We start from the raw sequence: 23,546 nt of genomic DNA, 5'->3' as shown, positions 1-23,546 counted from the left end.
CCAGCTTGTCCTTGAATTCACAGCAGTCTTTTTTGTGCCTTGGCCTCCAGGGTGTTGGGATAACAGGCATGTGCCCTTCCTTTCTTACCCAGTTACCAAATTCCTACTTGTCCTTCGTGTTCAGTCTGTAAGTCTGAGGCTACTTAGGGCTTTTGCCATTCCAACTGCTCCTTAGCCCTCTGCTGTAAGCTGCCAGAGGCTGGGCCCTTGTCCCTATTAGTCCTGTCCCTGTTTAAGGCTCACAGTTGCCACGTCAAAGGGCATCACAAGCTGGTGGCCTATTGTGGTGTAGCAAGGATCAACAGAGAGTGACTATGAAGCACCAGCTCCACGTTCCTGGATGATTCCAAAAGGGACCCCGCTGCTGTGTACAAGAGTACACCATACTGCCAGGAGTGGGGCTGTTTAGAGGCTATAGACCAGTGGATCTCAACCTTCCTAATGCTGTTCCTAATACAGTTCCTCATGTGGTGGCCCCCATCCATAAAATTATGTTTGTTGCTACTTCCTAAATGTAATTTTGCTGTTATGAATCATAATGTAAATAGTTTGGGGTATAGAGGCTTAGCCAAAGGGGTCACAACCCACAGGTTGAGAACAGCTAGGCTAGAAGCTGAGTGAAGCAACTGTCAGGTATTCCTCAGTAGATAGATAGATAGAAACTAGGTGTGATGAGCTGGTGTGCCTTCCACAACAGGCTCAGTTAGGTTCAGTGTTGGCCTTCTGAATTGAAGGCCTGCAAAGCAAGAAAGTCCAGAGCACACTAGGCATGTCCTGTACCTGTCACCTAGCTGTGATGGTGCCTGCAAGCAGCTGCAGTGTGGGGGCCACACTCATGTATGCCTGGTACTTGGGAAGCATCTTTGCTAGGGCTGAGAGACTGTTCAGTGGCTGAACATGTAAGGCTCTTCAAGAGGACCCAGCTCAGTGTCCAACACCTGTGTAACTCCAGATGATCCCACCTTCTGACTTCTGAGGACAGCTTACACATACATATAACCGAAAATAAAATCTTAAAAAAAAAAAAAATCAAAACACCTTTGCTAAAAATCCTTACTTGCACCCACAAAGGGATTAAGGGACAGAAGCCTGGCCTCTTAGCCTTGATTTGGGGTCAGTCTCCTTGCCTCTGCTTAAGAATGTTAATCACATGTCTGCCTACCCAACCTAGCTCTTTTCCTGAAAAGTTGTTGGCAGACAGGCCCTGCCCAGAAGAAAGACCTGTTCCAGAGTGTGATGATTTCTCCTGCCCCATGGAGAAGTCAGCACATGGAAGCGCTGAAGCCATAGTGGGAAGCTGGGTTAGTGCCAAGTGACACATTGAAAGAATTCATTATGTGACTTTTCCTAATTTTTTTCTCACATCTGTACCCCAGATGTGATTTGAGGTCACTGGCCCTTTGTTCCAAGTCCTGACTGCTTCTCACCACTTGTGTCTAAGCTGTGTATCAAGCCAGGGAAGTAGTTAGCTTAACCTTTGCCAGTTGCTTGAGGCAGGACTTTTGCCCTAAACCAATTACACCTGTATGCGAAACGAAACTGGAAATGGTCACTGTGCTGACAGGCTCAGGCCCCAGCTGGGCCCAGGGTAGAAGTTGATGAGAACCTTAGAGTAGGCCCATTTCCAGGTCAGCAGAGGTGGTACAAGGACAACTGATTAGGAACCACTTAAGGGTGTTTATTTCATACAGGGCTCTGTACAAAACATCTACTTTTTTTTTTTTTTTTTTACAGATTAAGTAAATACCTGAAGGTAAGTTGACAACGTTTCTTCTCAGTGGCAGGGGAGTCCTATTATGGACTCTCTTCAGCTCAGCACAAGTCAGTGCCACCTGCTTGCTTGGATGCAGAATTGTGGCTTGGACCCTGGGCCCATGCCCCTTCCCTCAGCCAGCACACTTCCACAGCTCTTCAAGCAGGCTATAGAGGCATAGATGAAAAGTTCCTGTTTGTATTCCTGACAAATACTGACAGTATTTGTCACCTTATCACTGGATCCTGGGAAAATTCTTTGTCTTGAATTAATCCCGGTGAATCACTCACCCCAGGCAGAGCTGTGCAGAGGACTTACCACTCCAGCTTGACTTGATTAAAGTGCTTTGTGTAACTCAGCCTGGACACCTCGTATGTGCTCTGGCTTTGTGGCTGCCTGGCATGCAGTGTCCCACTGCATACAGTAGGCACAGGGGACAAAGGGATGGGCAGGAGACACACGTGGGGTCTGGACATGGCAGGACTGGAGAAGAGTGCCCAGGAAAGATGAGGAAACTGGAAGCGCACAGATGCTTCCCACTACACACTCTAAAGCAGCAAAAGGCACTTTTGTTTTCAAGCCAGTTACTATAAAACACACCTGGCTTCACTTTTAACAAAGCCATCCTAGGAAGACCGAGTGATCCCATGAATCCCATGCACCTCTCCTGGAGGAGCCCAGGGGTAAGTGGGGCTGGTAGTGTGGGGTTCCTGCCAAACCCTGTCTACATACTGGCAAGTTTCCAAGGATATTCCCAGCCTGAGACCAGCAGCTGAGGAGATCAACGAAAGGACAGGCCAAGGTGGGTAATTAGTGGAAAATAAGGAAAGTGGGACAGGAAGTGGCACTGTGGGATATGGGGCTGTTCACAAAGCAACTTTGGCTAAATTGAGCAGGGAGCATATCACAGGTGCAATCCTGTCATCCCAGATAATCGGGAGCTGACGCAGAAGGATCAAAAGTTCAAGGCCAGCCTGGGTAACTCTGGTAGACCCTGTCTCAAAAAGAAGAACTACTAAAAAAGGCTGGGGCAGCTCAGTGGCAGAACACCTGCTTCGCTTGTGTAAGGCCCTGGGCTCCCTCCAAAAATAAGTAAATGCTAAACCAGGAGAAGCTCATCACTCTGCTAGCTTCTCCATGAAGGAGCTATCAAAGAGGCTAGAGAGAGGCTCAGCAGTTAAGAGCGCTTTCTGCTTCTGCTTCACCAGAGGACTGGTATCCAGATCCCAGGACCCACACCAGGCTCCAGGAAAAAGTCCGCCTCTGGCCTCTGTGGGCACCTGCACACACACATAAGTAACTTTAAAAATGAGATTACTTGCTATGTTAGGTGTGGTATACAATCATAAAAATAGAATTAAAAATCTCTTTGTAGGTAATGTCATGGCCTGTAAAGAAAACAGGGAGACACGGGCAACACTGTCCAGATGATTAACATTCCTCTGCACACAAAAATCTAGGCTGGGATCATAAAATTTAACTAGAACAGCTCATGTCTTCCTCTGATTCTGACCACTAATGAAGCCGATTTTAGGAGGACCCAGCTGGTTCCTAGGCTAGTGCTTTCTCCCCTTGCTTTCATTCCAAGGCTGGACTTTGTTCAGCAGCCCCTGCCTACGCTAAGATCACAGAACACATGGTGCTGTAAGGAGGGCATCTCTGGGCCCAACTTTCTTCTAGGCAGTGAGTTGGGTAGCCGGGTGCTCCAGAGCCACTTCCAATAGGGGGAGAGGTGCAGACAGCAAGCAGGTCCACCAAGCCCAGTATCAGGTGGCTAGCTCTGCCACTAGCCACCAAAGCCAAAAGACAAGCTGCCAAGGGTGGCAGACAGGACACCCCTGACAGAAACCCTTTAATCACAGCAATTCCACCCTCTTTCTGGAAATGGGGAAGCTTGGGGCACTGGGTGAGGAAGAGCTCCTTGAGCTGAATTTAGGGGAACAGCTGCAGCTGGAACTTAGGGGCCCACTCCAGGGCACTCTTCACCACTGCTAGTGCTGCTGCTCCAAGTGCCACTGTTAGTCCCATCACTGCCAGCTTCACAAAGCGGTTGGTCCTTGGCTTGGTCAGGACATCTTTTGTTCGAGCCTCAGGCCTCAGAAGTCCCCGAAACCTCTGCCGCAGCACCATATCTGGCCTCTGCTGGGCTGATGCCAGCTCAAAGTCTTTGAAAGTAGAAGCTGCCGTTCTGTGGAAGGAGGCAAAAGGTAGAGAGGGGCAGAAAACACTGAGTGGCCTGCTGCAGACCAGGCCACTGCTCACTCAGAATGAGCTTCTGGTAAAGACTGACATGGCCTGCAGCACAGAATCTGCTGCAATGTGGAACCCCATACCCTTTAGACAAGATGACCAACCATCAAGGGCCGATCTGGTTTCCAACTGCCCAGCTGCAGCAGCATCTCGCCCACCTCACCTCTCAGCTTCCTGCTGAGCAGCCGCCTCCCTTGCAAGTTCAGAAGGGGGAAACTGCACAAAGAGGTCTCCTGCTCTGCTGATGAGCGTCTCATAGGGCAGGTCCTGGGGGATCTGGGACAACAGGTGGTGGACAGAGGCCATGTCACAGTCACAGTCCAGGACTTCCTGCTCCCGGTATAGCACGATCTGGCGAAGGTAGGCTTTGAATCAGATACCAGAGGCACAGGTCCTGGACACTTGCTTTTCTTTATACACAGAAAGTCTTAGTAACAGACAGCACTCACCCCAAAGGTTTGGCAAAATCTGTATCCCACTCCACCTATAATGTGAAAGATCGCCCAAATCTATTAAGTCCTCCCAGAACAGTTGCTCAGGTGTTCCCCTAAGTCTTGAAACAACCTGACATTCCTTTAGGAAGAAGAAAAAGGTCACATTTTGCTTCTTTCAGACATCCTCAGAACATGTCAGTAGTGCTCATGTTCACAGCTGCTGAAGGCCCACTCTCCACACAGCCCTCTTGGGCACAAGCCCCACACTCTTCCACCAAACACTCCTGTTTTAAGCCTAACACCAGGCCTGCCTCTCCCTCCTGAAGCCTGGCACTGGCAGGCACACTGAACTGTCAGCTGTGCCCATATGATGTCTCCTAGCTGTAGTTCCAGGAGTGTCAGTAGTGATTGACAGTCAACTGACACTCTGGTGTTTAAAAGGGTTGGAAGTCTCAAAGTGAGAACAGTTGCTTAACCAACATTTCCTAACACTTCTCAGACAGGGAAATGGGCCACCAGCCCAAGAATACTGATCAAGTTGGACAGGTAACAGTGAACTAGTCACTGCCTCCCAGTGTGTACCTACCACAGCTGCAAAGTAAATGGGCATGAGCGGGTGGCAGGCCAGGAAGAAGTCGTATAACCTCACAACGTGCCTGAAGTCCATCAGGACGTGCCCAAACCAGGTGATAAGCCAGCTGAGGGCAAAGATGGTCCCCACCTCAGCACTAGGAGCAAAGGAAATCCAGATGTTAGGTGACCTGCCAGCTCATCCCTTCCCTTTCTCTGAGCCTTCTTTGTTCTCAAGAGCTGTTGAGGAAGACGTATTTGTAAAATATGCCTCTTGGGAAATTATGCTACCTAGGAACTCAGCATCTTCTTAAAAAACTAAATTCTTAAAAATGTACAACAAAGCCAGGCAGTGGTGGCCCAGACCTTCACTCCCAGAAAGGGGTGGGGAGGCAGAGGCAGGCAGATCTCTGAGTTCAATGCCGGCCTAGTCTACAGAGCAAGTTCCAGGGCAGCCAGGAATACATAGAGAAACCCTGTCTCAAAACCTGAAACAACAAAACAAACAGAAAAAGCACAATGGCCAGGGAAGGAACTCATTGGTAGAGCACTTGCCTAGCATGGAAAAGGTCCTGGGTTCAATCCCAGCACCAGGAAAAACAAACAGCACATGGCAGCAAAGGTATCCCAGTGTCTCATCTTCCTGGGTGCTCTTCTTCATTTTTCTTTTTAATGTTATTTACGGTTTATTCACTTTGTATCCCAGCTGTAGTCCCCTCTCTTATTCCCTCCCTCTTCTCCCCCTATGCCACTCCCCGAGTCCAGTGATAGGGGAGGTCCTCTCCCCTGCCATCTGACCCTAGCCTATTAGGTCTCATCAAGACTGGCTGCATTGTCTTCCTCTGTGGCCTGGTAAGGCTGCTCCCTCATCAGAGGGACTGGGTGTTCTTCTAATGCATAACAGACCTCCATCCAGAACAAGGAGCCCCTGCTCTCAATTACACTTTAGTTTCCTTCTTGAGCACCAGGCATGGAGGCAATCCACTTACATATATGTCCAGGCAAAACACACATACACATGAATGTAATCTTTAAAAAAGATTTATTTATTATCTTTATGTATGTGTGTGGCTGTGTGTACTACCCAGGTACTTGCACAGGCCAGAGGGTGTTGAACTCCCTGGAACTACAGTTAAGAAGAGTTGCAAATCAAAAAACAAAACAAAACAAAACACCAAAACCATGAAGCCAGGTAGTGCACACCTTTAATCCTAGCACTCTGGAGGCAGAGGCAGGTGGATCCTTGTGAGTTTGAGGCCAGCCTGGTCTACAGACTGAGTTCCAGGGCAACCAAGGCTATACAGAGAAACCCTGTCTCAAAAAAACAAAACAAAACAAAAAAAAAAGAAAAAAAAAGTTGTGAGATACCTGATATGGGTGCTGTGAGCTGAACCTAAGTCCTCTGCAAGAGCAGAAAGCACTTTTAACCTCTAAGCCATTTTGTTTGCTTTTACTTTAAATTTTTTGTTGTTATTGTTTGTTTGAGACAGGGTTTCACTATGCAGCCTTGACTAGCATGGAACTCAGTATGTAACCCAGGCTGGCCTCAAACTCAGAGATCTGCCTGCCTCTGTCACTGAAGTATACCACCACTGCCCTTTTTTTGTTTGTTTGTTTGACTTAAATACAGGTTTTCATGTGTCTCAGATTGGCTTCAAACTCATTATATAACCAAGGATGGCATAGAATTCTTTGTATTATTTTGTAAATATTTATTTTTACCAAAGGTCATGGTGGCACATGCCTTTAATCCCAGCACTTAGGAAACAGAAGATCTTTATATGAGTTCCAGTGTGGTCAAGACTACATAGTGACATCCTGTCTCAAAAAATAAAAATAAGGGGCTGGAGAGATGGCTCAGAGGTTAAGAGTGCTGGCTGTTCTTCAAAAGGTCCTGAGTTCTATTCCCACCAACCACATGGTGGCTCATGACCATCTATAACAAGATCTGGTGCCCTCTTGTGGACTGCAGGTACACGCAGGCAGAATACTGTATAAATAATAAATAAATACATCTTTAAAAAAATAAATAAAAATTAAAAACTCAAGTGAAAATACTTTACTTTTCTGTGTATGTATGCGTGTCTGTGTGTTACTATGTGCATGTAAGTGTCTACAGAAACTAAAAGTTGGATTCCAAGGAGCTGGAGTTACAGGCAGTCACAGGTGTAGGTGTTGGAAACTGAATTCTGGTCCTCTTCAGGAGTAACAAGGGCTCCTAACCACTGGACCATCTCTCCATCCCCTGGCCTTGAATTCTTGATATTCCTGTCCCTACCTTCCAAGTGCTTCGTTATAGGCACATGACACCACATGTAGCTTCTCCTTACTCTTCTAAGAATTTATGACATACCTACTAGATATGAGTTCCTTAAGCCTTGAGCTGTTATCCCTTACATGCTAGGTTTCTGAAAAAGAGTAAGCCAAAAGAGCAAGGTTCAGGGCTGCCATATGGATCTTGTATATACACAAATGTAGACTCACCTCTGCATGAAGTCGTGGAGTTCCGGGTTCACTTGATCAATGATGGGCATCAGATAATTTAGGATGTGCTTAGTGTTGTCCATTGTGGGATCCATGAAATCCCTATGGGAAGACAATCCAGTCAACACACTTGGTCAGGTCCAGCATTCAGCTTAGGGCTGGTGAATGGAGTGGGCTCAAACTATTCAGCCATCTGACTATCCTAGGAGGCTGGGGTAAGTGATCCCCATCCTGGTATGAGACCAGATGCACAGGTACCTGAGGTGATGAGTAGACAATTTTTCTACCAGGGATGTTGCCAGCTTCTCGCCCACTACCAGCAGAAAAGTGACCACAATGTCATGGTAGCCCTGGTAGTAGTGGAGCTGAGGGTTGCGGTCCAAGATGAGGAGGATGATGTCGATCAGCTCTTCCTGGAGCCCTTCTCTCTGCTCATCTGGCATGCCTGAGAAGAGAAGGAGCATCTGCACTGGCAAGGAGCCTAGTGATAGGAGTCTAGGCTAGCAATGCTGGCAATGCTTTTCAGAGAAAAGTGTCCAGTGACAGACAATGAATTACAAACAAGCTGGCAATGCCTTGCAAAATGTACATAGTGCTGATGGCACCCAGCATAGAAGCCACACAGTAGGGCCCTGGGAAAATCTTAGTTAGCATGGCCAGTCATGGGGAAAGAATAGCACATGCCTCCTAGATGTCATGCTCGCCACAAGCTCTACACATCAGTGAATCTCCTGTCACCAGTATCACAGACATGACCCTGAACTTCATGAGCAAACATACACAAAACCAACATAAGCAGAAAGTGATAGAGTAACTCATCTGCCATGTACACAAAGGAACTGTTGACAGTAAAGGAGGTTCAAAAGAGGACTCATGGCCAGGGAATGGGGGCGCACGCCTGTAATCCCAGCACTCTGGGAGGCAGAAGTCAGCAGATCTCTGTGAGTTTGAGGCCAGCCTGGTCTACAAAGTGAGTCCAGGACAGCCAAGGCTACATCAAGAAGCCCTGTTTTAAAACAAACAAACAAACAAACAAACAAACAGAGGACCTGTTTTCTTTTCTGATAAAAACAATAGGATAAATGGTAAAAGATGAACTACTGTATGGATTACATATTTTGGACAAAAGGGAACTGTGATGGCTGTTTATCTCAAATAGTTCAGAAATAAAATTCCAATACATATCGAAAGAAAGAATAGGCAATTAATGTGGCAACATATGAATCTATAAGGAGATGAGTATCTAGAGACTTCTTTTCCCTTCTTCTTGGAATAAAATTATGTGAGGAGTTATATGAAAATTAAAACTGCTGTATTCTTCTCTAAGCCAAAGCCAATATTCTAAGATGGTTTCAATTCACAGCTGCAACTGGAAGCAGGGGCACCCTACTGAGACCCCTCTGGAGTACAGGGCATGTAAGTCACGGTGGTGTGGCTCTTTGGTGAATCTGGGTTTTTTTTTTTGTTGTTGTTGTTGTTGTTGTTTTTGGTGAATCTGTTTTGGTCAAGAATTATGAACCTGTTCTATGTAAAGCCAGAGCTCAAAGAGGAGAAGGTCATGCTTAGTCCATGTACCAAGATCAAGACACCCAAAGGTGAAAAGGCTGGACAGTTCAAATTCTGCATCTAGAAGGCATCCGAGATCTGAAAGTGAACTGGAACCTCAAGGCTGTTAAAGGAGTTAAAAATCACAGCACCCAAACATGAAGTTGTTTTAGGATGGAAGGCTGTCATAATCTGTTCCAATTCCTCCACTAAAAATCAACCCAGAAAATGCCAACTCTTGTTACTGTATGGATTGGAGAAACACTCACTGAGAAGCAGGTGACCTTTACTGCTCAGCAGTCTTAAGACAGTCTGAAAACAACATGTGAAAAATAAACAAATGTGCTCAGGAGCTACACACTGACTGTCATGCACATGTGGCCCTGTGGAAAATTGACAGCTGATGATAGATGGCCTGCTTAAAGGTTTTCACAAGGATGACGTGCAACAGGTCAGTATACACTGGAAGGCTGAACTGCCTGATATCTGGGAGGGTCCATGGGCAATGATGTTAATTTTGTGCGCTGCGCTCAAGGAAGAATGCTGCTTTTACACTGACAAAACAGGTTTAGTGCAAGGCAGTATCGATAAGGTTCGCTCCAGTTTGGAGGAATGAAAATGGAACAGAGAGATACAAGAGTCCTGGTATCAAAATTGGTTTTCCACATCCCCATGGCTAACCACTCTGCTTCCCAGTCTGCTAGGACCTTTTGTAGGTATCCTTTTGCTTCTCTCTTTTGGCCCTTGGGCCTTTAATTGTCTCTCAAACTTTGTTAAGAACCAGGTAAGCTCCGCAATCAAGCCCGTTGGAGTCCACTACCATCGCCTGGCTGGGGAAGAAGAATCTGCCGTGGAACTTCCACCTGATGCCCCAGCTTCCCACCCCCTTGATTTCTCCACCCTAGTATCTCCTGGCCCGAGATGGAAGTTCTGGGGCCGCTCTTCCAGTTAGACCTGGGCTTTTTTTGACTCTCATTAATTGGCGCAATGATTGGCTCGTTTTATATAATTGCTTAAAAACCAAGCAATAAATAGGTCCTATCGGAAAACAAACACGTTACACTACCACAAAGTGAGTGGTCTGGCAAGTCAGAGACGGAACGAGTGGATAAGTCTCGGCCCACCTAAGACAGGACGACCTCGCCCAGAGGAGGCCGATCCAATGACGGGTAAGGGTCCAGCACCACTCTTCTAACAGACTCAGACCCCGTTTGTGCCGTTCGTGACAAATAATTTTTCTCACATAATCAAGACAGCTAATATACCTAGGGCCTTGCACTCTGAGGGATTCTTCCCATTGCACCAGAAATGGCCTAGGTCTGCCTACGATTGTGAGACCTGAGTCACCGAACCTTTGTAAACGTGAGTCCCTGGACCTATAAAATTCCCAAACTGTTTATAAAATCGCTGAGAGTCCTAAGAGGCCTCCCCCTCCTCTTTTAAAAGACAACAGGGGAGGAGATGTTGGGAACAAAGCCCTGGGACCCTTCCTAAGGGCCTGACCTGCCAGATAAGCACCGGGCGCCAGCAGGCCATAGCTTCTTACGACCCATTGTTCCCGAAACTGTTTGCTTTGGGACACATCCGTGACCACCGATGTTATCTTCGGGCCTTGTAACTCTTTAACCCACCTTCTTAGCCTTGGGAACTTCCCACCAAGGGTCTTGGTATTTTTCCACTACTACTTCCCTTTCTCGCCCCTCTCCCCCACCCTGCCAAAACCACGTTTTAAAAGAAACACCAAAGTTCAATAAAGCTGACACTTGACCGGCAACTGTCTGCTTGTGTCCTTTCTCTCTCTCCCCCATCTTTTTCAGGATTGACCCCCTTCGCCCCCACGAATAACTGAGTCCTGTGGGGCGGGACAATTTTGAGTTTGAAGTCTGAATTGTAAATGAAAATGACTGAGCGCTTAGGGGAGGTGGAAGATGTCAAGCCTTCGTCTCATGAAATATTTTAGAAGAATGTCACCAAACACAGCTTTCTTATGCTCTTAGCTTTCAGTTAAAAGTAGGTATTGTGAGAGAAAACATCAAGGGCCTACATGTAAGGGCCTACATGAAGTTGAACAATGAAGGTTCAAGGCAAAAGCAAAGGTTATCCTTGTCCATATTAATTCCACCTTTTCAAAGAGGCGCACTGGAAAGAGAAATTTATTAAAAAACAAAGCAAACCAATAACTAAGTGAAACCATGAAAGCAGTGAGAGGAAAGAACTAGGTCCCGTTTGAATTTCTGGCTTATGATTGGTCAGGCTAGATCAGAGGACATGAATGAAAACAGTTTAAAATGTCAAGGAGGATCCAGCATGCAGGATGATCACCATAGGCTTGGTGACATAAAGGCATCAAGGATTTCCTATAGTGCTCGTGTGCTCTCTCTGTCTGGATTTAGTTTTGCCCTGTCATGGTGGTGCATACCTTTAATCATGGAACTCAGGTAGCAGAGGCAGGTGGATCTCTGTGAGTTCAAGGAGCAACACAAGTAAAGGATGCAGAGGAAAACAGGGTGACACTTGCCATACATCACCTCAAGTGGACCAACAAGGTAGGAAAAGCAGACTGGGTCATGGTGTATGTTGTATCCTATCCAGACTGACTTGGCTACCAGCCTGTGGGAGCCTCACAAGCCTCCCCAGAAAGCAAAGATCCAAGTAGGGCAGAATGCCTATAACACATATGTTCCAACCAGAGCTTGCTTCAACTGGTGTGGCAAGAGAGTTTGAGGCTACCATAACTCTTCAAAAGTCAAGATAAAGTAACAAGGGGAAGAAAGCTAGCTTATACAGAAGAGGTTTGCTATTCAGTTCCCTCCATCATGAAAACAGAAAGCATAGTCATTTTTCCTTATCCTGGAAAGCAAGAGGCAATTTCAGAAACATACTCTATGGACATGCAGGAAAAGGCTCCCTCATCCCAATGGACCCACATGTAAGGTAACACTCACCAATGAAGACAGTAATAGTTCCCATTAGGATATAATTCCAAACCAACCTGCTCTCTAAAGTCAATCCCTGGCCCTGACAATCCCTACAAAGTCCCTCCAGTACACAGGAGCAGATGAGGATGCAAGCCCTTCTCTCACTTGCCACCCCTTGGGACACAGGAATCCACAGTGAGGGCACCCACTTGAGTGACTGAGAGCAGGGTTCTGCATGTGTGTCTCTGGTTGCTAGGAAGAAAACTCCCAATCTTGGCAAGTACTAACACAAGAAGGTAAGTGCAAAGGGACAGAAAACCTCTTTCCAGATATGCCAAGTCAGGAGATCTGCTCACCCGGAGGGAAGCGCCGAAGAGACCGCCTGACGTCCAGCAGCACTTGCTGGTAGTCCTTGCTCATGTGTCGCAGATCCTTTCCTATTAGAGGAAGAGGAACATGGTGTCATTGCAAAGAGGTCTGCAAAGCCAGATAAGGAGTAGATTCTCCTTGGGCTGCTGATACAGCTCAGTCATAGAGAGCTAACCTAGCAAGCTTGATGCCCAGCAAGTCAAAGCGAGAAAACAGCAATAGACACTACATTCTGGAATGATAGCGAGACTTCAAACACACCCAAATCAAGCAGCCTTTTCCTCAGAAGAATGTGACCTAAGATAGAACACCTGGATGCAAGTGCCATGTACACGTCGAACACCAGCTCCTCAGTCAGGTGCAGAGCTGGCACACACTTGCAATCCTTGCCCTTAAAAGACTGGCAAAAGGATTGCCTCAATTCCGAAGCCAACCGAGGCTACCCAGCGAGACCCCATCCCAAAATAAAAATTTAAGAAGAGAATGGGAAACAAAGGACAGGAAGTAATCAAAGGGGGGGGGGGGCAGGGACACAGCTCAGTGCTAGAGTGCGTGCCTAGCCCATGGCCATGGATTTGATTCCCACTGCCACTAAAAACAAAACAGAACAGAAAAACCAATTAAGATACATTTGACAAGTAAGCTCTACTTTAAACACAGCTGTTTCTTATAAGTCTGATGAGCACGGAGGAAAGAGACTGTCTTGAGCAATGTGAGGAAGGATGGGGGAGGGGCAAAAGGTCAAGAGATTTGGGAAACCATATACTGCCACTGTCCTCACAAGAACTGCCCACCGTCTGTGAAATGAGCTTGTCCTTGTCCATATGTACCTCTCAGGTTACCATGAGGAAGGAGTAGACTCAGGAATGTGACACAGTATGTGCTCAGCATTCAAGCGCTGAGGCTCTACATATAGGCCCTTGAGCAGCTGAGGACATGAGCATGGGAGTGGCTCTGGAGTGAAACTGCTAAATGCCATCAAACATCACACTGCACTGTTAAACTAGGTATAACCCCCCACACCCTAATATCACACACTGGGGATGACCTTGAGCCCTCTCTCTCCATTTTTTTTTTTTTTTTAAAGATTTACTTTTGGGCTGGCAGTGGTGGTGAAAGCCTTTAATTCCAGCACTTGGGAGGCAGAGGCAGGTGGATCACTCTGAGTTCAGAGGCAGCCTGATCTACAGAGCGAGTTCCAGGACAGCTAGGAATACTCAGTGAAACTCTATCTCACAAAACAAAACCAAAAAATTATCACGTGCATGATGTTTTGTTAATTTCTGTACACTGCATACATGCACTGCCCAAGGAAGCAGAAGAGGGACTCAGAACCTCTGGAACTGGAAGTGGAGTTACACATACAGTTGTTAGCTGCCACGTGAGCGCTGAGAGCGGAACCTGGATGAGCAGGCAGTGCTCTTACCACTCCAGCCCTGACCTTGAACTCTTTTACTGTTTTGTTTTGTTTTTGAGCCAGGGTTTCTCTGTGTAGCCCTGGCTGTCCTAGAACTCACTCTGAAGACCAAGCTGGCCTCAAATTCAGAGATCCACCTGCCTGTCTCTGCCTCCCAGGTGCGGGATTAAAGGTGTAACCTTAAACTCTTGATTCTCCTGTACCACATCAGTCCTATGATTACAGGCATGTGCCATCACAACTAGTTTTATACACTGCTATGATTGAACCTTTTGCATGCTAGGCAATGCGCTTATCAACTGGGCTGGAGAGAGGGCTTACAGATACAAACATGTATTTCCCTCATCCCAAGCCAAGTGCTGTGTGTTGATTTTCTTCATAACCCACACAGAAAGCTATCAGAGGAACCTGTTCAAGACTTATGTACCCACAGTTAGTGCACACACGCACACGCACGCGCGCGCGCGCGCGCGCGCACACACACACTTTCTTCATCTTAGTATCAGACAGGGGAAGTTTAGAATGTAAGAAAAGAATGACATCGAAGGACAAAGCACCCAACTCCCCTCTGACACAAATCCCACTGCTCTGAGGCAGCCAGTTTCAAACACTCATAATAATCATAACAACTGGCAACCCAGCATCTACTTGGCACCCCATCATCAAACTTTAAGCACATGAGTCATTTAATCACATCCAGTATGTGGAACACACCAGGAGCACCAAGATTTGCCAAATGAACGAGAGAAGCCCCAGCACACGCAGCACATTCCCAAATGCCTCAGGAGCGGGAAAGCGGAGGTGGCAGGGCGGGCAGCGGAGCTGCTGTTCTGCAGCACTTTTCTCAAGGGCTGTTCCAGAACTCCCTTCACTACATGGCTTACAGAGTAGTTATGTAACAGCTTCTAGCAGAATTAAAGAGTTCAGGAACACCAAGGAATCTTAGACTTCTCTCTCTAGTGCTCTTGGAAGACAGAAGAGGACATTGAATTTCCTGGAACTGGAGTTACAGATAGTTGTAAGCCACCACATGTGAGCCAGGAACTGAACTCAGGTCCTCTGCAAGAGTAACAAGTGTTCCTAACTGCTGAGCCATCTTCCCAGCCCCAGAGAATGGGCTTTTTTTGTTGTTGTTGTTGTTGTTTGCTTTTTTGTTTGTTTTTATGAGACAGGGTTTCTCTGTGTAGCCTTGGCTGTCCTGAACTCAATTTGTAGACCAAGCTGCCTTGGAACTCACAGCAATCCAACTGCCTCAGCCTCCCTGAGTACAGGGATTAAAGGCATGCACCACCAGACCCAGCTAAGATAGACATTTTTAACAAACTCTTCCATCTAAATGATATTTCAATCCCTGGTCGAAGCTCCCCACTCCAGGACTCTGCTCTCTTACTTGACGCAGGCGGTGGCTCATCCGTGTTGACATAGAGGAGCTTGGGCCATACCTGGCACCTGATCTCATCAGTCAGGAGCCCGCCCTCACTGATAGCCATTCGTCGGAGGGTGGCCACATCTGTAGGATCACTGTTCAGAGCCTGGTGTATCTCCTTCATCTTCTTTTTCCTTTTGGCATTAAAGTCTGGAGAAAAAAACAGTGTACATGGAGAGGATGAAGCACACTTGGCAGTTTTTTTGCTTAGTCTCTCTCTCTCCTAACTTGGTCTGAGGTATCTTCTCTTAGACAGCCCTGGTCTTCATCTTGCTTCTTACATAATCTACACATATTCAGCACAAGCTGTGTAAAACACAATGGCCACATGCCAGGTAAATAACAAGGAATTACATGTTTTAGGAAATATTCAGTATGTGCCCGGTATATCTAGCAGCTACTGTCAATGTTTTTTTCTGTTCAACTTCACAGAGCATAGATATCTCAACATAAAGTATTTTGCATGGGCTGGGGAGTACAGTGGTAAAGGGCCTCCCTACCATACTAGATATCCTGGCTCAACCCCTAGCACTGAAAAAAAAAAAATTGTTTATATTGAAAAAAAAAATAATTCGAAACTCAGTACTGGGCTTGGGGAATGAGTCCTGGTAGCTGAGTACTTGTTGAGTGTACTTGATGTGAGGCATCCTTAACACTATATTTAATAACAAAACCTTATGCAAGTCTCTAGCCTCACAATAACATAACTAGTAAAATACCAGAATTGCAGGAGGGAGATATTTACAAAAGTCAAATGTCGAAGGAGTATGGATTTCTACTGTGTCTGGTAGTTAGAGGCTGTGACATTCTATGCAAGTCAACTGTTTCCCAAAAGCCACATTCAGTGCTGGAGAGATGGCTCAGCAGTTAAACCTGCACAATGCATTCCAGAGGGTCCAGGTTTAGTTCCCAGCACCCACACCAGGTGGCTCACAACTACCTGCAACTTTAAACCCAGGGGATCCAATATCATCTTCTGACCTTTGCAAACACCAAGCATACATACATATATGCAGGCAAACACTCATACACATACACATAAAATAAAAATAAATAAATCTTTTTTAAAGTCCCATTCGGCATAGGTGATCAGAAAGTGGTATATTAAGCATCTTACAGATTTTTAAAAAATACATTTTAAAAGACTTATTTATTTTTCTTTTCTGTATATTTGTGTTTTGTCTATCGAAAACCTGGGGCTAGTGGAGCCAGAAAAAAAAGTTTCAGATCCCCCAAAATGGAGTTAAGGTGGTCGTGAGCAGCAATGTGTAAGCTGGGTACTGAATTTTGACTTCTGTGTGAACATTAAGTGCTCTTAACTCCTGAACCATCTTTCCAGCCCCAGTCTTTTGCTCTCCATGTAGCTAAGAATGAGACCATGAACTTTTGGTCCTCCTGCCTCTGCCGCCCAAGTGCTTTGATTAGGGGCCTGTGCTACCATGCCTGATTTTATGCAGTGCAGTGGACTGAACCCAAGGCTTCCTAGCACTCTACCAACTAAGCTACATCCCAGCCACAAAGCAGCTCACATTCATATGCAAGAGACTTATTTACAGCCAGTTTATAATACTGAAATTATTCTTGTAGAAGCCAGCCATAATGGAGCATGCCTTTATTTCCAGCACTTGGGAGGCAGACTACCAGCCTCTCTCTCTTCTACAAAGCATGTTCAAGGCCATAAGATCTTATTTCAAAAAACAAAACAAAAGAAAAATTACTTTTTATTTGGTGGGAGGCTATGGGCAGCATATGTGTGTATGTGGGGGGAAGGGTTCTTTGAGACAGGGTTTCTCTGTGTAGCCCTGGCTGTCCTGGAACTCACTGTGTAGACCAGGCTGGCTTTGAACTCAAGAGATCTGCCTATTTGCTTGCCTTACAAGTTCTAGGATTAAGGGCATATGCCATCATACTCAGCTCAACTTTTTTTAAAGACGGGATCTCAGTGTACTCTAGGTTGGCCTGGAATTTGCCATGTAGACTAGACTGGCCTCAAACACACAGCTATCTGCCTGCTTCTGCCTCAAACGTAGAGTTTTTTTAGAAAACAGGATGAGCATCTGAGGCGGCCATCTGTCCTAACTCTCCCATTTCAATAGGAGTCAGCCTCTTGGTTCTCAAGCAGACCATCTACTTTTAGGTACTGCAGATGACACTTGTTAGATTTTATGGATACCTGCACCATTGAGAAAACAGAAATTACAAGAATTTCAACATATAAGCACCAAATGTCACAAGGTAGTACATTATAATTATCAAGAAAGCATGTCTACAGTAAGGCCAAGAACGGCCAGGCTACATATGCACACACACATCTACAGAACAGCTACTAGATACTAGACACCAGGGTTAATGTAAGTCGGACGCCATCAAAAGAAGGTAGGTTAAGACTTGAGTGACAACATTACATGGTATATTAGGCTCTGGAGGAGGTAATGGTCAGATAACTGCAGTAATGTCCTATTCTGAGACAATGTGTTCATGACAAAGGTGACATTACTCACATAAACTGGAGTTGTTAATAGTCCTGGTGATCAACCTGTGTAAGCTATGACATATGGGCCACACAAGCAGAGCTTTGGAGTCACATGCAATTGGAGGTCAGCCAGGAAAGTAACAAGTGATTTTTGGGCCTGGGTAAAGCTGTTCTCTTGCTAGACTGTTGTTATACTCCCTAGTAACACAGAGGGTGACCAGTGTCTGAGGTCTTACCAGGATAAGTCTAACCTGTGACCATAACTGCTCAGAGTAAATTCAAACTGTTCTCTTTACTCTCAAGACTGGCTCAGGTTGGCTGTTAAATTAAATGGCTGCTTTACCTAGAAATAAAAAATTCAGGCTCTTTTCTCAGTAAAGGACCTCCCCAGACAAAAGTTTCTGAGGTGTCAAGCTCTGGCCTCAGCTGTGCCTGCCTTCCTACCTCCCATCCAGCTGGTGGTCCATCATGCAAAGAGTCTATACTAAGCACTGAGGTAAAGGATGAACAATGACTCCTTTGCAACTCCTGAGACACTTACAGCAGGAAGAGACATAATTAGTACACAGGGTATTTGAGAACCCTGAAGGGTGAAGAAGACCCAGGGAAAAGACTATTTCTAAGTTAACGAGTCTTTTTTTGGCAGAAATTGATTTTGAAATCCTGTGAAAAGTTTGCCACATGGAAGAGTGTTTGGAAGGCAAAGCATTCCTGGTAGAGGAAAGAGTGGGTTGTCATGTAAGCAAACCACCACGGCCAAGAAACAGGAAGGATCAGGCAGAGAGAACAGAAGGAAGTTAGGACTGCAGTGGGGGTACCTAACCTTCAGGCTGGGTTCTTCCTGCAGGCAGTGTGGGCTTTCTCTGCAGAGCTATGTCCTTTGAAAATAAGGCTGCATGCTTTCCAAGAGGATTAAGAAGAGTAAGAAAAAAAAATTTTTTTTCTTGCTCTAAAAATGAACTCTGGGCCTATACATACTACACAAGTATCCTACCTACCATGGGAGCTACGTATGCTTCATGCCCTCAGCAGCAGGCTGAGCAGGAAACTGAGCAGGAACTGTTAGTCTCTAACGAGCACAGTAGATGTGCCATGTGAGACTTCTGCAGTGAGTAAGTGCCCTTGCAACTTCCACATACAACATGGAAGAGCCCTGATGTGGCAGTCCCAAATACTGCCTGTGGGAAGCTGCCATTTCCAAGTTTTGTTGACCCTTCGCCAAGAATATGGAAAAAACAAAAAACAAAAACAAAACAAACCCTCATTTCTGCCCATTCCCAATAAGCTATTCAGCAATGTTGGAAAAGAACAGTTTGCAGTTTCCTGTATTCCCATGAGATCTGGGCAAAGACACAGTCATGAGTTAACTCTGAACCAAACCACATACTTGTCAGCTTTTTGTTGTTATTGTTTGTTTTTGTTTTACAAGACAGGGTCTCTCTATGTAGTTCTGACTGTCCTGGAACTTGCTCTGTAGACCAGGTTGGCCTTGAATCCTGCCTTCTAAGTCCTGAGGTCAAAGGCATGAGACACCATACCTGGCTGTTGTTTTTGAGACTCATTAGTCCTGGGTCTCATTAGTCCTCGCTGGCCTCAACTAGTTCTGTCTGTCTCTGCCTCCTGAGTGCTGGGATTAAAGAAGTGCCCACTGAGCCTGGCCAAGCCTCTTGATTTTGAGTCTGTAGAACTCAAGAAGTATGTATGTAGTAGAATAAATTACTTAGCTTACTTAGTTTCTGCTCTTCTGGGAAAAAAATGCCCAGTAGTAAGGTGGCATTACTTTTTACCACACTGCTGTGTGGCTCACTACAGAATTCTGTACAATTCTGTAGATTTTTCTGGCTTTCCTTACAGCTCAGGGTGCTTCTCTGAGGAGTGTATTCAAATTGGATTTGGAGTGCTGTCTGGCCTCTTGGATTCTGCCTTCCTTAGACTTACCTGCCAGTAGGTAGGGTTGGCAGGGCATACAAGCCAGATGACCCAGGTTTTATCACCAGATCTCACAAGGTGGCAAGAGAACTGACTCATGGATGTTGTCCTCTGACCTCCACACTCACTCACAAGCTTAAAGCTTAGTGGTAGATGAGAACGTCATTCCTACATATGCCACCTTACACATACTTTCCTGGGCCTAATGTACAGTGTATCATTGTGATTCAGAAAGAGAAAACAAGTGAGAGAACTACACAGTGAGGCCAATGGTCAGCCTACACAACAGAGCATCAGGGTCACCACTGAACAACTAATGCACAAACATCCTATTTCTCCTACTAAAGGAAAGTCATAGTTACTGCTGGGGTATTCAGGAAAAGATTAAAATGCATGTCCACTATCCATTTTACTTTAAGGTAAATTCTAACTGCTTCACTTAGAGGAGTGATGCATGACATACTCCAAAGCTGATAGCTTCCAAATCTCTGTGGACATGGACTTGGCTATCATCTCCATGATAAAATAAATGATCATCCTAGGTCTTTTACAAAATATTACAATGTCTATAAATAAGTTCTAGATGCCTGAAAAGTAATTGACTCAGTCGAAGAGAAAGAAATGATAATGGCACGACTTTGGCCTACTCTCCAGTAATTTCTTTTCATGGCACTGGGGCTGGAGACTAAGGCCTTGTACTTTGCAGGTAAGTGTGTGCTAAATCCCTGGCCCTAACATGCTTATTTTAATAAAGGCAACTGAAGCAGATTTTTTTCTTCTCCCTCCCTGGTACTGGAGAATAAACCATAGGCCTCACGTTACATGAACAAGTAACTGACTACTGAGCTATAGCCCTAGCCCCTACTCATTTTATTTTTGCGACAGGATCTCACTGTTTAGCTTAAACTCTCTATGTAGACTAGGCTGGCCTCAAACTCACAGAGATCTATCTGCCTTCCTGAGTACTGGGATTGAAGGTGTGGGCTACTATGCCCAGGCAGTGCTAACATTTATAGGAATATTATTTTGCTTTGTGTGTGTGTGTGTGTGTGTGTGTGTGTGTGTGTGTGTGTGAGGGGGTTCTGGGGAAATGTTAGCATTTTAAAATCCAATCTAACTTCTATTTAAAGACTGTTAAGCTGTAAAAACTTTGGAGACTGTTTAAAACTGTAAAGCTTTCTTGAGGCCAATCTGGTCTACATATAGAGCTCCAGGCCAGTCAAAACTACATATTGAGACCCTGTTTCCAAAAACCAACCAACCAACCAAACCAAAAATCACTGTGCTTGCTTCCACAGCACATATACTGAACAACACAGCCAAGAAAAATAATAGCACTAACAGGTGTGGCAGTGCACAACTGTGCCTAACACCAGGGAAGTGGACGCAGAACCTACACACAAGGCCACTCTCTGTTACACAATAAGTTGAAGGCCAACCTGGGCTCCATGAGACTTGATCTCAAAAGAAACAGTAAAATAAATAAAGGGCTGGGTAGTGGTGGTGGTGTTGCATGAAGAGGCAGGGGAATCTCTGAGATAAAGGCCAGCCTGGTCTACAGAGTGAGTTCAAGGACACCAAGGGCTACAGAGTGAGACCCTGTCTTGAGAACCCAAAAAAGAAAAAGGAAAAAAAAAAAAGTATGTCTGTCTGAGCATCATGTTTGTATAAGACATGGATAGTGAACCACAAAAATATAGCACTTGTGAGGCAGAGGCAGGAGGATCTATGCGACAGAGGCCAGCCTTGTCTGCAGAGCAAGTTCAAAGATAGCCAGGGCTACACAGAGAAACCCTGTGTTGACAAAAACCAACCAAATAAACACATAAGCCCAAGTGCCCTGTGCCTTTGATAGTACTAATTTATTTCTATAAAACAACCAAAGCCAGGTGTGGTGGCACACACCTGTTAATCCCAGCACTCTGGGAGGCAGAGGCAGTTAGATATCTATGAGTTCGAGGCCAGCATGGTCTACAAAGTGAGTCCAGGACAGCTAAGGCTACACAGAGAAACCATGTCTAGAAAAACAAACAAATAAAAAACAAAACAGAAAACAAAAACATAACTGATCTAGAAGGAATTCACTAAGTACTAAAGTAAAAATGGACTGAAGCAGGGAGATGGTAAGTTCCAGGGTAAATTATCAAGATCCTGTCTGAAAGTAACTGTAAAAGGGCCCTAGCCATATAGTTCGGGATAACCGATCCATCTTCCAGCACTTCCTGCCCCCTTAAAAAAAAAAAAGAAAAGAAAAGAAAAGAAAAGAAAAAAGAATACTTTACTGAAAAATGGAGAAAAACGAGCAAACCAATTCTGCCATAAATTCTACAAAGGAGGGCTCCTAGAATTAGCAATCTGGTCACCATTTTTCCAATATATTTAAAAGCAAGCTAAACTAAGAATGATCCTTTGAATTCCCTTTCCATCCAGACAAGCTGGAACACCCAAAGTTTTGCAAGCAAGACACAGCTGCACTGCAAAAGGTCACAAGACCCATATCACTTGGGACACTGGCTATTAAGTCATAAGGGCAGATGTCACACAGACACCGGCAAAGGCTGTTTCAAATACCGAAGAGCCAAGAAAGTAGTAGCTCACAGGCCGAACCTCAATTGCGGCCAGTATCAAATGAGGAAAGAGAAATAACAGAAAACGAGCTGAAGAAACAAGAGATGGAATCCAGGAGCGTCATCCAAACATGTGGGTGGGATAACAGGGTCGGTTCTAACATGCGCACCACCTGTCAGAGGACAGCGCCTTCGGATTAGCTCACCTGGCACGGGAATTTTCACCAACAAGCAGTCACCATACGGAAAACGTATCCCAGAACACGTGCACAACAAAACCAAGATTTCACAGAAATGGTTTAGACTGAAGGAGTGCGGAAAACAGCACTGCTTTATGCACAACCGAACACTAACATAGGTGGCCCCGGAAAGGGCCAGAAAGTAGCTGAGCAGGGAGTGAGTGTGGGATGAAGGGCTCACCGACGGGACCTTCTGGAATTGGACAGGGGTGACTTTCCGTGAGTTTGTGTGTGCGCGTGCAGAGGGGAATTTTGGGGTCACGAGCGCAGAGCGGAGGCCGGAGCTCCGGCAGCCGCCCCGCGCAGGCGGCCGGCTCTGCGGACGTGGCAGGCGGTGCCCCGGCCAAGGCCCGGCTCCTCATCCGCCGCCGCCGCCGCCCCCCTCAGGGCCCGGCCGCCGTGCGGCCCTCGCTCGTCGCCCCAGCCCGCCGCCCTCCGTACCTGCTTTCCCCGAGCCGCGGTCCCAGCGGCCGGCGGAGCCGTCGCCCTGTGTGGGCCGGAGGGCCATCCCCGGGGGCCCGGGCCCCAGCCCGAGCCCCGGCTGGCGGCGGAGCCTGAGGCGCGGCTCCCACCGCGGTCGCAAAGCCCAGCTCGGCCGCGGGCAGGCTGGTCGCCGTCGGCCCGCGGCGCGCAGGCGCGCAGACGGCCACGCCCCCACGTGACCCGAGCCCTAGGGTGGGCGGGGCTGGGGCGCGCGCATGCGGTTTGACCGCAGAGAGCGCCGGCGCAGAGGCTGGGCGTCCGGTACGTGCGTGCTTGCAGTAGCCTGCTTTGGCAGTGCTTTTTGCTTTTAGTCGTGAAATAGTTATGAAAATAAAATACTGAACTCACGAGGCCGGATCTCACTGCCAGATCCACGGTTATGCGCGGACTTTCGCTTGCCGAGGACTTTACCTCCGGTGACGCTGGGCTCCCCGAGGTTAGCCGGGTCGCTGCGCGCAGCTTCGCCGGCTGTGCCTGCGCAACTCGGGGAAAGGGTCGCCGGTCAAGGAGATGGTTGTAGGGAATTGCTCCCTTGCTGAGTTGTGTGTAGCAGTGATCCTTTGGTCAAAATACTACGAAGCGGATCAGGCCTTTGAGTTCCTCTTCACCTAAGGTGTTTATACAGACTCATACCCAAGAGATTCACCCCTCAGACAAGTCAACCCCAGGGATTGCTTCACCTCCCAGAT

The 23,546-nt window shown here is 46.4% G+C and overlaps 1 protein-coding gene across 1 annotated transcript; it reads right to left on the bottom strand.

The window, feature by feature from the left end:
• Nucleotides 1-1,657: 1,657 nt before the first annotated feature.
• Tbc1d20 (TBC1 domain family member 20) lies at nucleotides 1,658-22,995 on the bottom strand. The gene is made up of 8 exons (XM_055617994.1): nucleotides 22,816-22,995; nucleotides 15,131-15,316; nucleotides 12,311-12,391; nucleotides 7,750-7,936; nucleotides 7,492-7,593; nucleotides 5,024-5,165; nucleotides 4,167-4,354; nucleotides 1,658-3,941 (listed from the first exon to the last, which is right to left on the bottom strand). The coding sequence occupies exons 1-8, from the start codon at nucleotides 22,880-22,882 to the stop codon at nucleotides 3,686-3,688; spliced, it is 1,209 nt and encodes a 402-aa protein (XP_055473969.1). The 5' UTR covers nucleotides 22,883-22,995; the 3' UTR covers nucleotides 1,658-3,685.
• Nucleotides 22,996-23,546: the final 551 nt, after the last annotated feature.

The sequence above is a fragment of the Psammomys obesus genome, unplaced genomic scaffold (assembly GCF_907164565.1).
Source record: "Psammomys obesus unplaced genomic scaffold, mPsaObe1.curated_primary_1811, whole genome shotgun sequence".
Taxonomy (NCBI): Eukaryota; Metazoa; Chordata; class Mammalia; order Rodentia; family Muridae; genus Psammomys; species Psammomys obesus.
This window is presented reverse-complemented; position numbering and strand designations above follow the sequence as displayed.